This window comes from Zerene cesonia, chromosome 1 (assembly GCF_012273895.1).
Source record: "Zerene cesonia ecotype Mississippi chromosome 1, Zerene_cesonia_1.1, whole genome shotgun sequence".
In the NCBI taxonomy this organism is placed as follows: domain Eukaryota; kingdom Metazoa; phylum Arthropoda; class Insecta; order Lepidoptera; family Pieridae; genus Zerene; species Zerene cesonia.
The window spans coordinates 6,348,092-6,359,364 of NC_052102.1; the positions used below are offsets into that span (position 1 = coordinate 6,348,092).

Below are 11,273 nucleotides of genomic sequence, written 5' to 3' on the forward strand. Positions count from 1 at the left end.
GTTATCACCGAAAAAAAATTGCCACTGTTCTATTCCTTTGTGCATGAATTTATTTTTATTTCACAAATACATATTGACTAATCTTATATTTACAATTTATTTCAGACATGGTTTAGGAGACACATTTTCGAAATTATTTTGTGATCCTAAAATGCCATTTGCGGAATCTGCACGAAAATGGTTCTCTAAATTTAAATCAACATCAAAAAGTGAGGCACCCAGGCCAAATTCAGATGAAGAGGACAAAAGTAGTAATGATAACGCGGCAGAGACACGCATGTCATTACGTCGTAGTAAACGTACATCACACGTTCACGATCGTGATACTGAAGATGATACAGACGCTTTATCAGAATTGGAAACACTTGCAAAATTGGGAAGAATTGAAGAATCGTTATCACCCGAACATTGGTTCACAGAGCGAGCACTTGAAACGCGTTTGCACCACATTGCACATGCAGTACAAAACTGTGAATGGCCATCCGCTTCTACCTCATCTGTGGCTAATAAAACTGAGGATGGACCATCAGTAGACGTTTCGGAGGATCGTAAACAATCACAAAAAAGGCATATCGCCATTGATGTAGAAACAGAACGTGCTAAGCTGCATGCGCTATTGTCATCACCTCAAGCAGCACATTCGAATACTCGGGACCACCGAACGAGTAGTGCCACTGCAGCTAGCATGGTTCTGGGTAGTGAACGAGATGATGCATCAAGTGACTCGAGTTCTCGCCGTTCAACTCCGGCTCCTCCACCCGCCCACCAACGTATAGCACCATCTCCCGCACCATCTGTTCCACCATCACCATCTACTGCAGCACCGGTTGACTTATCCGCTCCTTTAGATCTAAGCGAAGCTCAAGACTTCTCAATGGGTCGCCGCACACCACAGGCAGACACACCTTCCGCAACGCCGCCTAGGAGTAGATTAGATGATACACTGAATAGACTCATGAAAAGAAAGAATGTTGTAAGTACTTTTTATATCTCCTATTTGATTTCAACATTTTGTTAGTCATGAGTAACAGTCAGACTGATTAAAGTATAATTTCTTTTTCAATTTTATTATATTTTTTAATATATTGTATTTATTATAAGATATTGAATATTTATAAGATGACCCATAAAAAAAAATATACATATATATATTTTTCTATTACAGCCAGCACCAGAACAAATTGTTGGTAAGGAAAAGAAAAGGAAAAAACTTGATGAAATTGTTCTCGGTTTGTCTGCTGCTAAAGGTCGAAGTCCAAGTTCTACTAACACAACGTATGAACCGCCTCGCACAAAAAGTACTACGATCCTTCCAGAAGTTACTGTTACTCCAGCTGCTCCACCGACCTCTGCAAGTACACCTGTCCAAAAACCTTTCTCTGTCACAGTTACAAATGTTCCATCACCACATACGTCTTCTAAAGAACTGTCATCATTTCTTCAGCAATCTTTAGAACAAAGTAACAAAACGCCAAAACCGTCTCATTCTATGCAAGCTAAAACATTTTCACACGAAGCCAAAGTTAATAAATGGTTAGCTGAACAGGCAAGTGTTGACAGTAGAAGAAGAGGAGTAGCGCCTCGGCTATCGCCAGATGAACATGTTCCTGTTGTGCACAGGGTTACGGGTAAACGGCTCGTTGGTCATAAAGCGCCGCAATTAAAACATTTGGCACAATGGATAGCTGATAATCCAATGTACGACATAGACTCCAAATGGACGGAAGGTATTAAAGAACATGTAAAATTACCTCAAGATGTACGAAGTCAACGACATTCTCCGATGCAAAGTGGGTCAAGTATGCCAGAACGTAAAAAGGGAAGACCCCCAACACTTGACGCATCATCTGCAAATGTATTATCAAATACACATTTGAATCAAAACCTTGCTGGTCTCAACCCTGCTTTATTGGCTAGCTTGTCCAGCTTGAGTGCTTTTGATCCAAAAACATTAGCTGCCACATTGTCGAATCTTACTGGTTTTGATCCAAAGCTGCTTTTAAATTCATTTAGTGGTATGCCAAATTTATTAGGAAACATAACCGGCGGCAATATTTTTGCTAATTTGGCAGGTCTAGGTTTACCTGGATTTCCTTCCCTTGACATGAATTCTGTAAGCAGTAGCGCTAGTTCTAGCGATAGTAAATCGAAAACACGAAAACCTGAATCTACTAGTACTTCTTCATCAAAAACATCAAGTTCACAATTTCCATTTGTTTTTACAAATCCTAACATGTTATATCCTCAATTGGGACTAAACAGTTTGTCGCCTTTTGGCGTACATTCCGGCATGTCTTCCCCGTATGATACACTAGGTTTACTAGGAAGCAACTTAACGGCAACATCGAGTACTTCTTCCCTACATAATCCTAATGTTAGTTCTGGTTCTCGAAGTGCCTCAAAAACAACAACTCCTAGATCATCAACAGTTGTAACACCAACTTCAACATCAAGGCAACAAAAAGTTTCTGATAGGCCTCAATCTTCTAATTTGCCTCAAATACTTCTACCTCCAGATCCTTACTTATTAGAATCAATTTCTAAACAACCTTTAAATTATGAGAGCACTATGAAAGTAGATAAAAGGACACGAGAAACCGAATTACATGAGGCCGCTGCAACCGATTTGTCTAAAGTAGATAAGAAGAAAATGCCTTACGATTCTTTACGTTCTCAAATGCCTCCAGAATTTGCAGCTGTTCAAGAAAAATTATTAAAAGGTGATAAAAAAGATATAGATGTTAGTAAAATGTTATTAGAACAGATGGCATCTGGAGCTCTTAGTGCGAGCCTGGTAAGTTCTGCTGAAGCAAAGAAATCAAAAGATACTGAAAAAGAAACTTATGAAAAACTGTCAAAACAAGACTATATGACTCGTTTAACATCTGATGATACTGGCAATACATCTAATAAAAGGACCTTAGATGAGGTCAGTTCTGAACCTGAGAATTTAGCTTTACAACCGACACCAAAAAAGCAGAAGGATAACCAAGATATTAATCCTAATAGAGAGAAGCAATCGGATGCGTCTCACACAGGAGAGATGGACTTGGAAGACTTGATAGCACCTTCAACTGTCATTAAAACTGGAATTAAAGCTAGTGATTTTGAAATGAGTCGTCCCACAGAAACGACAACGTCACATACAAATATTGATCGCGAAGACAAATCGCAATCGTTGTTAACAAATTCATCTATAAATAATCCCCTTCATGATGATAATAATATGCACATTGTTGACTGTTCTAATAACAAATTAGATAGTGAACGTAAAGAAGACAACATCTCGGAAGAAAATACTAGTAGTGATAGTCTGAATGCGAATGCTGATCGCAAAGGTAATCGTAAAAAAGGTAGGAAATCTACAGATGAAGCGCTAGCAGGTCCACGACGGGAATTGAGATCAAGTTCCACTAGGCAATCATTTGACTCAAGTAACTAAATGTTATTTTAATTTTAACTTAAAATAATATTATTTCATTCATAAAAATACAAATACTAAAAAAATCTAAGGATATCTTATAATTCTTAGGGAATTTCAATGACTCAAAATTGTAAATTATTTTAATAAGATAACAACCATTTATGATGTGTTAGAATAAAATAATATGATATTGGTTGTTAAGGTTGAAAATTATAATTGTCATTTATTTTTGTTATTTCAACTGAGTTACATGAGGAACCACGCTATGAGTATTTTGTAAGTTATTTTGTCCTGATTTGATAAAACTTCACTTGGTTACTAGTTTTTAGAAATATACTGCTTTACTTAGCCTTTTTCAATAAAAAATGTGTAGGAAAGTAGCATTTTGTATTAATTAGGATTAATTAATTCTAAAATATTACATTAGATAACAAAAATATGTAAGTGACTGGCACATAGATGTTTTTTTTTTCTTGGTAAGGGTTACGGAGCTCAGATCTCTTTATATTTTATTACTAATGTGAAGAAATAGTTCACCTCAAAAATCTCCTACACTTCATTCGAGGCGTATATAGCTGAAAGTACTATGCTGCCTCTTGCTTGATATGATCAGGCTGTAACTGGGTTATTTTATGCAATTATTACAAAAATGTATAACGCTACACTGATACACAGTTAGATGTTTATCACACTGCTAATAATATAAGGATAATTTTTGTAACTTCATTTATATTTTATGTACATTATATAAAGACTGCATTTTTTCACATTTTAGCGAAATATCTGCAACTATGTAATAAAAAGAAAATTCGAAAACGGATTGATGTTTACATTGTATTTCTATAATAATCATCTTCATAATCATGTATGAAAATCAAGTTGTTACGTTTAATAAAAGATCATTTTATAATCAGAATTAAATTGTTACAAATTTAAATTATTTTATTATATGTGAAGATTTGTAAAAATAGATTTTTTTCTTTAATTAACCTCAAAATAATGATAAATACGTATATCTAATTTAGTATCTTAAATCAAATAATGCTCTTGGCTATCAACTTATTTAATTTTTATGCTATGAATGATAGAGCTATTAAGTGTAAATTTTATTAGCCGTAACACTTGGTTTGATATATAAGCACACAGTAAAATATTATATTTCTTCATTAGGTCATGTAAACGTAGTTGAACTTCAAAAACTAATCTTCTCAGTAGATATTATAAAAATCGGTGTTTTACTCCATAATAACATAATCATTGGTTCATGACTTATTTTTTCTAATTTTATTTATGCCATTCCAAATCAGAAAATCAAACGGCAACTAGAATAAGAAAAAACTGATTCTTTTAATTTTTGACCTTTTAATGTATTCATTGCGTAAATTAAGATTGTTAGCTTTATTTAATTTAGTGTTACGTGATTTTATAAATGGACATTTTACTCCTCAAAACTTAAATTGCCTTCATTGATTGCAGTTGAATCGTAAGTTAAAACTTGATGTGATAAAATTATTTATTACGTATACCTATTCTTATTACTTTGCGATTTGCATTGCTGTAATGTTTGATTATTTGAATGTATTGTAGATACTTATAATTATTATAATGACAAATTATACATGTAAACAAGATTGTCGTTTTATTTGATTTGTTTTAAAACTAATTTAGAATACGTTGAACAAAGGGATTGCTGCAAACGCAGTAGTAGAATATCTATCCTCACAAACTATTGCTGATTTTAATTCTTCAGCAAAGGCATGATAAATTATTAAAAACCATCTGCGTCCGCGTCTTGAAAAGCTTCCGAGTCAATGCCCAATAATGCAAACAGTGATTTTTAACCTACAACCCTATTTCATGAATGAAAAGATTAACACATCGGTCTGAGTAAAAATGTTTTACGTGAAATGGAACTCGGTGAAGTACTAATTATTAGTTACTGACTACTGTGTGCCGAAACAGTTGTCGGTTTCAAAACTAAAATGGAGTACAATTTTCTGATTTACAAAAAATGAGTACCAAAATACTAGACGTTTCCGTCCACTGAAAGTTTCAGATAAGGTTCTTTAGGACCCGGAAATGGAGGACCGACGAGAATCCCGACAGGAGTGCGGCAATATACTTTAGACGTAAGTCGTTTAGGAATCCCAACCACAACTTCTCTCGCGTAATCCTCCACGCTAACCCCGTCCCGTAGCAGAGCCTCGCCAATACTTTTGATTCATGAATGACTTTCAGTCAACACACCACCCAAGTGGATGCTGATTTTTAGACGCCCCTATAATTACAATTATTATAAAAAGAAAATACAAAATGCTTTCTTTATAAGGTATTTAAATGCTAAATACTACTCGTAAATAGATATTTTACATTTTATATTTGTATTTTTAAAATGTAAGTCACATATCTGCATGTAGCAAGTTGCTCCTCAGACAGACACTTACTCTATGCAAAAACCGATGTGCAAAAACTGCATTATCGCAAGTTATTTCTTTTCGCCAATATAACGTGTAAAGTAATGACTTGCTCATAAGCTTATGTAAGCATAAGGGAATTACTTGATCAAAATAATAATTATTTTTGTGATCGAACGCACACTTAAATTGCTCAATTAAATTGTGGGAGTCGTGCATGCTTCCGCACGAATTGGGCCAGCTCGCACCGGGGAAGTGGGGGAGCCGGAGGCCCGTTTAATTAATTATAAGTTAATAAAAGATGCACAAACCATTTTTACATTCGAACAGTAAGTAACAAACAATAAAAAATTAAAAAAGTTGAAAAATAAAAAAGGGGCTAAGTTTTGCGAAACAAAAGACATGCATGCATTTATTAAACCTCTCTCTCTCAATATATATATATATATGTGTAACGTCAAATTTGACATTTTCTCAATTATGCAATTTGACAGGTAATTAGTGACGTAGTGATTTGTGTCATACATTTATTAAATTTTATTATTTTGATCTGTAATAGCGGCGTATTGTACCTTATTTAAGCCATAAAAAGGCACCAGCATTATGAATCCAATCCTAGGGCGTTCTTCGCCAATTTTAAAATGTATTCCTGGGAAAATCAATGGTACTGCAATTCGTTGCATAACCAATAAAATTCAAGATATACCAATTCATACAGGCCAAGTAAATTTTTTTTCAATTATAATCACAATATGGATTTATCTTTCTTTGGTCTCATTTTCTTGGTCCTTTTCCAGAAATGGGATGCTAATGACTATCGTCTCGTCCGATTCACTAATGCTCCAAAACAAGTCAATACGAATTGGGCAGTTAATCTAATTGCAGAAGTCCCACCCAAGGAAGTGACTGAAAGGGTTGTATGGTGTGACGGTGGGAGCGGTCCTGAAGGGCATCCTCGTGTTTATATTAATCTGGTAACTGAAATTTAGAAAATTTTTACACACCTGCTCCATACTCGTTTTGCTTAAAAATGGTAATGTTTTGACACTATTTTATGTTAAACTATATGGCTAGATAAAAATCAGGCCGTTTGTTAAATACTTTGTTCTAAAGAGAAGGTTCCTTATTAAATTAACACAAAAATAAAATCACCTATCTCTTTTTTATGAGACTTCAGGTTGAGTGGACAGATATTTCAGTTTTATATTTCTGTTCTACTACAGTAAGCAAAGTGTGGTCATTGTCAATTATTATTTTTGGAATCTTCTTAGTTTGCTTTGATTGAGATTAATGCTCCCTCCAGATTCAAAATTGCAATGCTAAATACGAAGTATTATTCATATTCTTAACAACTCTTAGAACCATGATACTTACTAGATGTTGCTGTCATGGCTTAAATTCAACAACACAAGCTTATAAAGTATAGTCCAACTGTTTATAGTTTATTATTTATTTAGATTATCATATTTAATAATTTAAATGAGTCTATTGTTAGATGGTAGTTTTAATTTGGTATTTCCTTTTACAGGACAAACCTGGAAATCATTCCTGTGGCTATTGTGGATTACGATTTGTTAAGAAAGATCACCATTAAAGTTTATCATTTGTTGTAGTAGCAGTATACAAAATGTGTGTAAAAATATGTTGTTAGTTTTTCATTTTAATTATATAAAGGAATAGAATAAACATTTTAATGAATAATATATTTATTTCTGATCTAAATTATATTTGTTGACAATCTAAAGGAGTTCTTCTTAAGCGCTAGACATTCCTCAGCTGTAAGTTAAGAGTACAAAAGACTTAAAGAAAAAATGTACCTCCTCATTGTTCTAAAACATAGTAAAATATCACATTGTATTTAAAGAATGCAAATATTCAGGTAAAAAAAACAGTTTAGAATGTCATGAAAAACTTGCCATTCCTTGTAATTAAAAGACACTAATAAATTAATAATACCATCAACAAATTAATATTGTTAACAATAAAACTAGTCAAATCTCATTGACTCTCTTGTTTTCCATTTTGCATTTCTTTTCTTATTTCTCTGTTAGATTGCAACAACTCCCTTAATCGCTGGTGGATATCATCATTTTTCTGTTCTAAGAAATCCAAAGCTTGGTTCAGCTCATCCAATTTCACATCTAATTGATCATATTCTGCAACAAACATTTTTATAATGTCTTAAACATCCCCACAACACAATACAAGGCCTTCAGTGTTTATTTTAAAAATACACATAACTGAAACATAGATTGGAATATTTTAAATTAATTCAATTAGAATGAAATATGAATACCTTCACGTATATTTTCTTCATTTTGTGTTGATGCATTATTTTCATCAACTTTGTCTCCATCCATTCCATTAGGCTTGCTATCGTCACTCCCGGCCATACTTAAAACAAAAAAAATACAATAAAAACTTAAGTCAATTAATTTATTTTTTATCAGCAAATTACTTATAACATTTTTATGATTTTCTATGTGCCGTATTTTATTCCTAGTTAACTAGAGTATTTACATTTGGATACAGAAGACTGCTTCGTCTTATGAACATAGATTCTTGTCTCTAAAATGTTACCGATGCAATAAGTAGAAATTAAATGCAGGCTTTTAATTTTCTCGGTTTTTAAGTTTATTATTCAGCTAATAAAGATAGTTTACCAGAAGAGGTTTACAATCAACGTAATGAGAGGTTTGCAACAAATATAATGCTTCATAATACAAAAATTATCAACTTACCTAAACAAAAACAATATGAACCAATTTACACAAATTGCTTATATTACACTACTCTTTGACAAAGCGACAAACTGACAAGTGCACAACTAATACAAGAATAAACTCGCCATTACGATTGGCCTTGTCGAAAAACATGGCAGCGCCATCCTTTAATCTGAACTTGAAACAACTATTTAGTTTTGGGCTAAGAGATTATCTTTGTATTACTACTTTTTTAAACTACGTAGGAATAGGTGCCTAACTATTTTGTTCTGTCTTACTTGAATATTCGGTTATCAGTTGCTGCAACATTAGTGTCAGTAGAAATTAATTTGAATAGTTCTTCAAGTTGTGACATGTGTGTAGCTATACAATGTGTGTCCGTAGTTGTAGTTAATAGATACAGATGGCGCTTGAAAACAGTGGGGTAAAAACGAGCGAGCAGGCCCTCTCTAATTGCAAAACTATACTACTGCGTACGATGACAGCTATGTTTTTTTTTAATGACAATATTTTTCCGTGACGAACCACGAATAATATAGACCTAAGTCAAATGATTATCATATTGATTCCATAAACTAGGTAGGTAGGTGGACAAAGTTATTTCATTTTCATTTAAGAGTATGTAGAGCACGAAATATATAATTAGGGAATAAACAATAACATCAACGATATTTTTGTTTGTTTTTTGTAAGAAATTTTCCTAATGTGGAATGGATCCCATGGCTTAATATTTTTCAATATACATTTTACCAATATGCTTATTTATTAAGAAGACAACGTTAAACGGACGGACGAGCCGGTTATCCTATGTACTAGTACTTTATTTATTTATTAAGTACTCTAGCAATTGCGATAATCTGTTTTTGAAAATCTTAATGTCAAAGTGATGACAATTGCGTATGATGTTGGAAAGGAATATTTTAATTTAATATTTCTATTTTGTTGGCATCGTAATAAACTACTAAAAGGACTTTTTTGTTTATATTGATAGTACTGTATCGTTGAATTATTGAAGATTTAAGCACTTATATACAAATCTGGCGTGATCGTACTAGTAAAAGGTGAGTTACATTCAATCGATATTACCTTAAGTTGTGACACTACGCCTTCTTTTCAGTCTACATAAAAAAATCATAGATCTTCCATTAGGTACCAGATAACTAGAATCTTTCACTATTTATAATAGGTACCTTAATGATAAAACTAAGTGTGATTTGGAATCTTTGAAAATCCTTTGTTTATTTTTGATTTTGAATTTATGACTCATTGTAGGAATCTATTTTACTTTATGTTCAAAAACGCTATTATTTTATTTTCATTTCCGTAATTAATCACCAATTCATTATGTTGAATATATGCTATGCTATTTTATAAACTATAAATAAAAGACAAAACATGGATAAATGATTGAAAACTTTTCTGTTTACCTGAAAAATGTTTTCGTTGTCAATTTCAGTTGTAATCTGAAATAAACTATCATGAACATTTATAATCAAGTAATGTTTGCATTTGATTATTTAAATTGAAGATTATGTATGTATACTTATATATATGAAACATGTTTTTACAGCAAAATGACTTCCGGGCCATATAACTATTCTTATATCTTTAAATATATTATAATTGGTGATATGGGTGTAGGAAAGTCATGTCTTCTACATCAGTTCACAGAAAAGAAATGTGAGTATTTTTTATTCTTTTGCATAGAGAATGAGAAATTCAACTATATTTACAAATTTATTATAAGAATATGAATTTATATTTTCTTACATACACATTAAAAATGAATACCTGTTTATATTATAGTTATGGCAGATTGTCCTCATACTATTGGTGTGGAATTTGGTACTAGAATCATTGAAGTGGCAGGGCAAAAAATTAAGTTGCAAATTTGGGACACAGCTGGACAGGAGAGATTTAGGGCTGTTACTCGGTCCTATTATAGAGGTGCAGCTGGTGCCCTCATGGTTTATGATATTACAAGAAGGTATTCATGAAGTTTCAAATATGATGATATAATCAAATATTCATTCCTCAAGATCAGTAATGTATATTATTCTTAATTTGTTTTAGATCTACATATAATCATTTAAGTAGTTGGTTAACAGACACTCGCAATTTGACTAATCCTAGTACAGTGATATTTTTGATTGGAAATAAATCTGATTTGGATGGACAACGAGATGTTACATATGAAGAAGCCAAACAGTTTGCAGATGAAAATGGATTGATGTTTGTTGAAGCTAGTGCAAAGACGTAAGTTTGTTTGATACCAGGGGAGAGATAAATAATTAATATGTTTTTTCATAGCAACAGTGTAATTATCAGCTCGCTAATAAATAATAATTCTTTTAGTGGGCAAAATGTTGAAGAAGCTTTCTTGGAGACAGCGAAAAAGATATATCAAAGTATACAGGATGGACGTTTGGATTTAAATGCAGCAGAATCAGGTGTTCAACACAAGCCCGCGTCGCCGGGCCGCCCGCTCGCCGCGCCGCCCGCTTCGCGTGACAACTGCGCTTGCTAACCACTTCTTACATTTTAACCATTTACATATTCTAAACTATGTTGTAGTTGTTATCGAATTGATGTACATGATACCGACCACGAAAGTAAAACCTTAGCAGTAATACATTATTATAGGTGTTAAAGTAAAGGAAAATAATTAAAAAAAAAACAAAAATTCATATCATAACTTTCATTTTTATTCTA

General features: G+C 32.8%; 4 protein-coding genes across 6 annotated transcripts in view; 3 read left to right on the top strand and 1 right to left on the bottom strand.

The window, feature by feature from the left end:
• The window catches only part of LOC119839867 (chromodomain-helicase-DNA-binding protein 7-like), a 43,272-nt gene extending 39,162 nt beyond the window's left edge, over positions 1 to 4,110 (top strand). For both annotated transcript variants that reach the window (XM_038366288.1, XM_038366296.1), the window contains exons 15-16: positions 106 to 973; positions 1,166 to 4,110. In XM_038366288.1, the coding sequence (XP_038222216.1) occupies positions 106 to 973; positions 1,166 to 3,442 (3,145 nt within the window). In that variant the 3' untranslated portion in view covers positions 3,443 to 4,110. The remainder of the gene's footprint in view (positions 1 to 105; positions 974 to 1,165) is intronic.
• Positions 4,111 to 6,305: 2,195 nt separating this feature from the next.
• On the top strand, positions 6,306 to 7,560 carry LOC119829340 (NADH dehydrogenase [ubiquinone] iron-sulfur protein 6, mitochondrial-like). The gene is made up of 3 exons (XM_038351813.1): positions 6,306 to 6,561; positions 6,636 to 6,812; positions 7,367 to 7,560. The coding sequence occupies exons 1-3, from the start codon at positions 6,442 to 6,444 to the stop codon at positions 7,430 to 7,432; spliced, it is 363 nt and encodes a 120-aa protein (XP_038207741.1). The 5' UTR covers positions 6,306 to 6,441; the 3' UTR covers positions 7,433 to 7,560.
• LOC119829352 (UPF0184 protein C9orf16 homolog) lies at positions 7,427 to 9,014 on the bottom strand. Of its 2 annotated transcripts, none has more exons than XM_038351832.1 (3): positions 8,580 to 8,729; positions 8,135 to 8,232; positions 7,427 to 7,994 (listed from the first exon to the last, which is right to left on the bottom strand). In XM_038351832.1, the coding sequence occupies exons 2-3, from the start codon at positions 8,229 to 8,231 to the stop codon at positions 7,837 to 7,839; spliced, it is 255 nt and encodes an 84-aa protein (XP_038207760.1). In that variant the 5' UTR covers position 8,232; positions 8,580 to 8,729; the 3' UTR covers positions 7,427 to 7,836. The 2 variants fall into 2 exon arrangements, with proteins under 2 accessions (XP_038207760.1, XP_038207752.1); XM_038351824.1 differs by lacking the exon at positions 8,580 to 8,729 and adding an exon at positions 8,840 to 9,014 and having other exon boundaries at positions 7,527 to 7,994.
• Positions 9,015 to 9,440: 426 nt separating this feature from the next.
• On the top strand, positions 9,441 to 11,223 carry LOC119828565 (ras-related protein Rab-14). The gene is made up of 5 exons (XM_038350761.1): positions 9,441 to 9,622; positions 10,132 to 10,241; positions 10,368 to 10,548; positions 10,635 to 10,817; positions 10,917 to 11,223. Exons 2-5 carry the CDS (start codon positions 10,136 to 10,138, stop codon positions 11,086 to 11,088), a joined length of 642 nt encoding a protein of 213 aa, XP_038206689.1. The 5' UTR covers positions 9,441 to 9,622; positions 10,132 to 10,135; the 3' UTR covers positions 11,089 to 11,223.
• The last annotated feature ends 50 nt before the right edge of the window (positions 11,224 to 11,273 follow it).

Bases quoted from the DNA above. Each gene is read 5' to 3' on its own strand.
- LOC119829352 (XM_038351824.1), bottom strand. From the start codon at position 8,916: ATGTCACAACTTGAAGAACTATTCAAATTAATTTCTACTGACACTAAT. The intron at 8,233-8,839 runs GTAAGACAGAAC...TTTTGTTTTAAG, and splicing joins ACTGATAACCGAATATTCAA to TATGGCCGGGAGTGACGATA. The intron at 7,995-8,134 runs GTATTCATATTT...TGTTTGTTGCAG, and splicing joins TGAAGAAAATATACGTGAAG to AATATGATCAATTAGATGTG.
- LOC119828565 (XM_038350761.1), top strand. From the start codon at position 10,136: ATGACTTCCGGGCCATATAACTATTCTTATATCTTTAAATATATTATA. The intron at 10,242-10,367 runs GTGAGTATTTTT...TTTATATTATAG, and splicing joins TCAGTTCACAGAAAAGAAAT to TTATGGCAGATTGTCCTCAT. The intron at 10,549-10,634 runs GTATTCATGAAG...AATTTGTTTTAG, and splicing joins GTTTATGATATTACAAGAAG to ATCTACATATAATCATTTAA.
- LOC119829340 (XM_038351813.1), top strand. From the start codon at position 6,442: ATGAATCCAATCCTAGGGCGTTCTTCGCCAATTTTAAAATGTATTCCT. The intron at 6,562-6,635 runs GTAAATTTTTTT...GTCCTTTTCCAG, and splicing joins TACCAATTCATACAGGCCAA to AAATGGGATGCTAATGACTA. The intron at 6,813-7,366 runs GTAACTGAAATT...TTCCTTTTACAG, and splicing joins CTCGTGTTTATATTAATCTG to GACAAACCTGGAAATCATTC.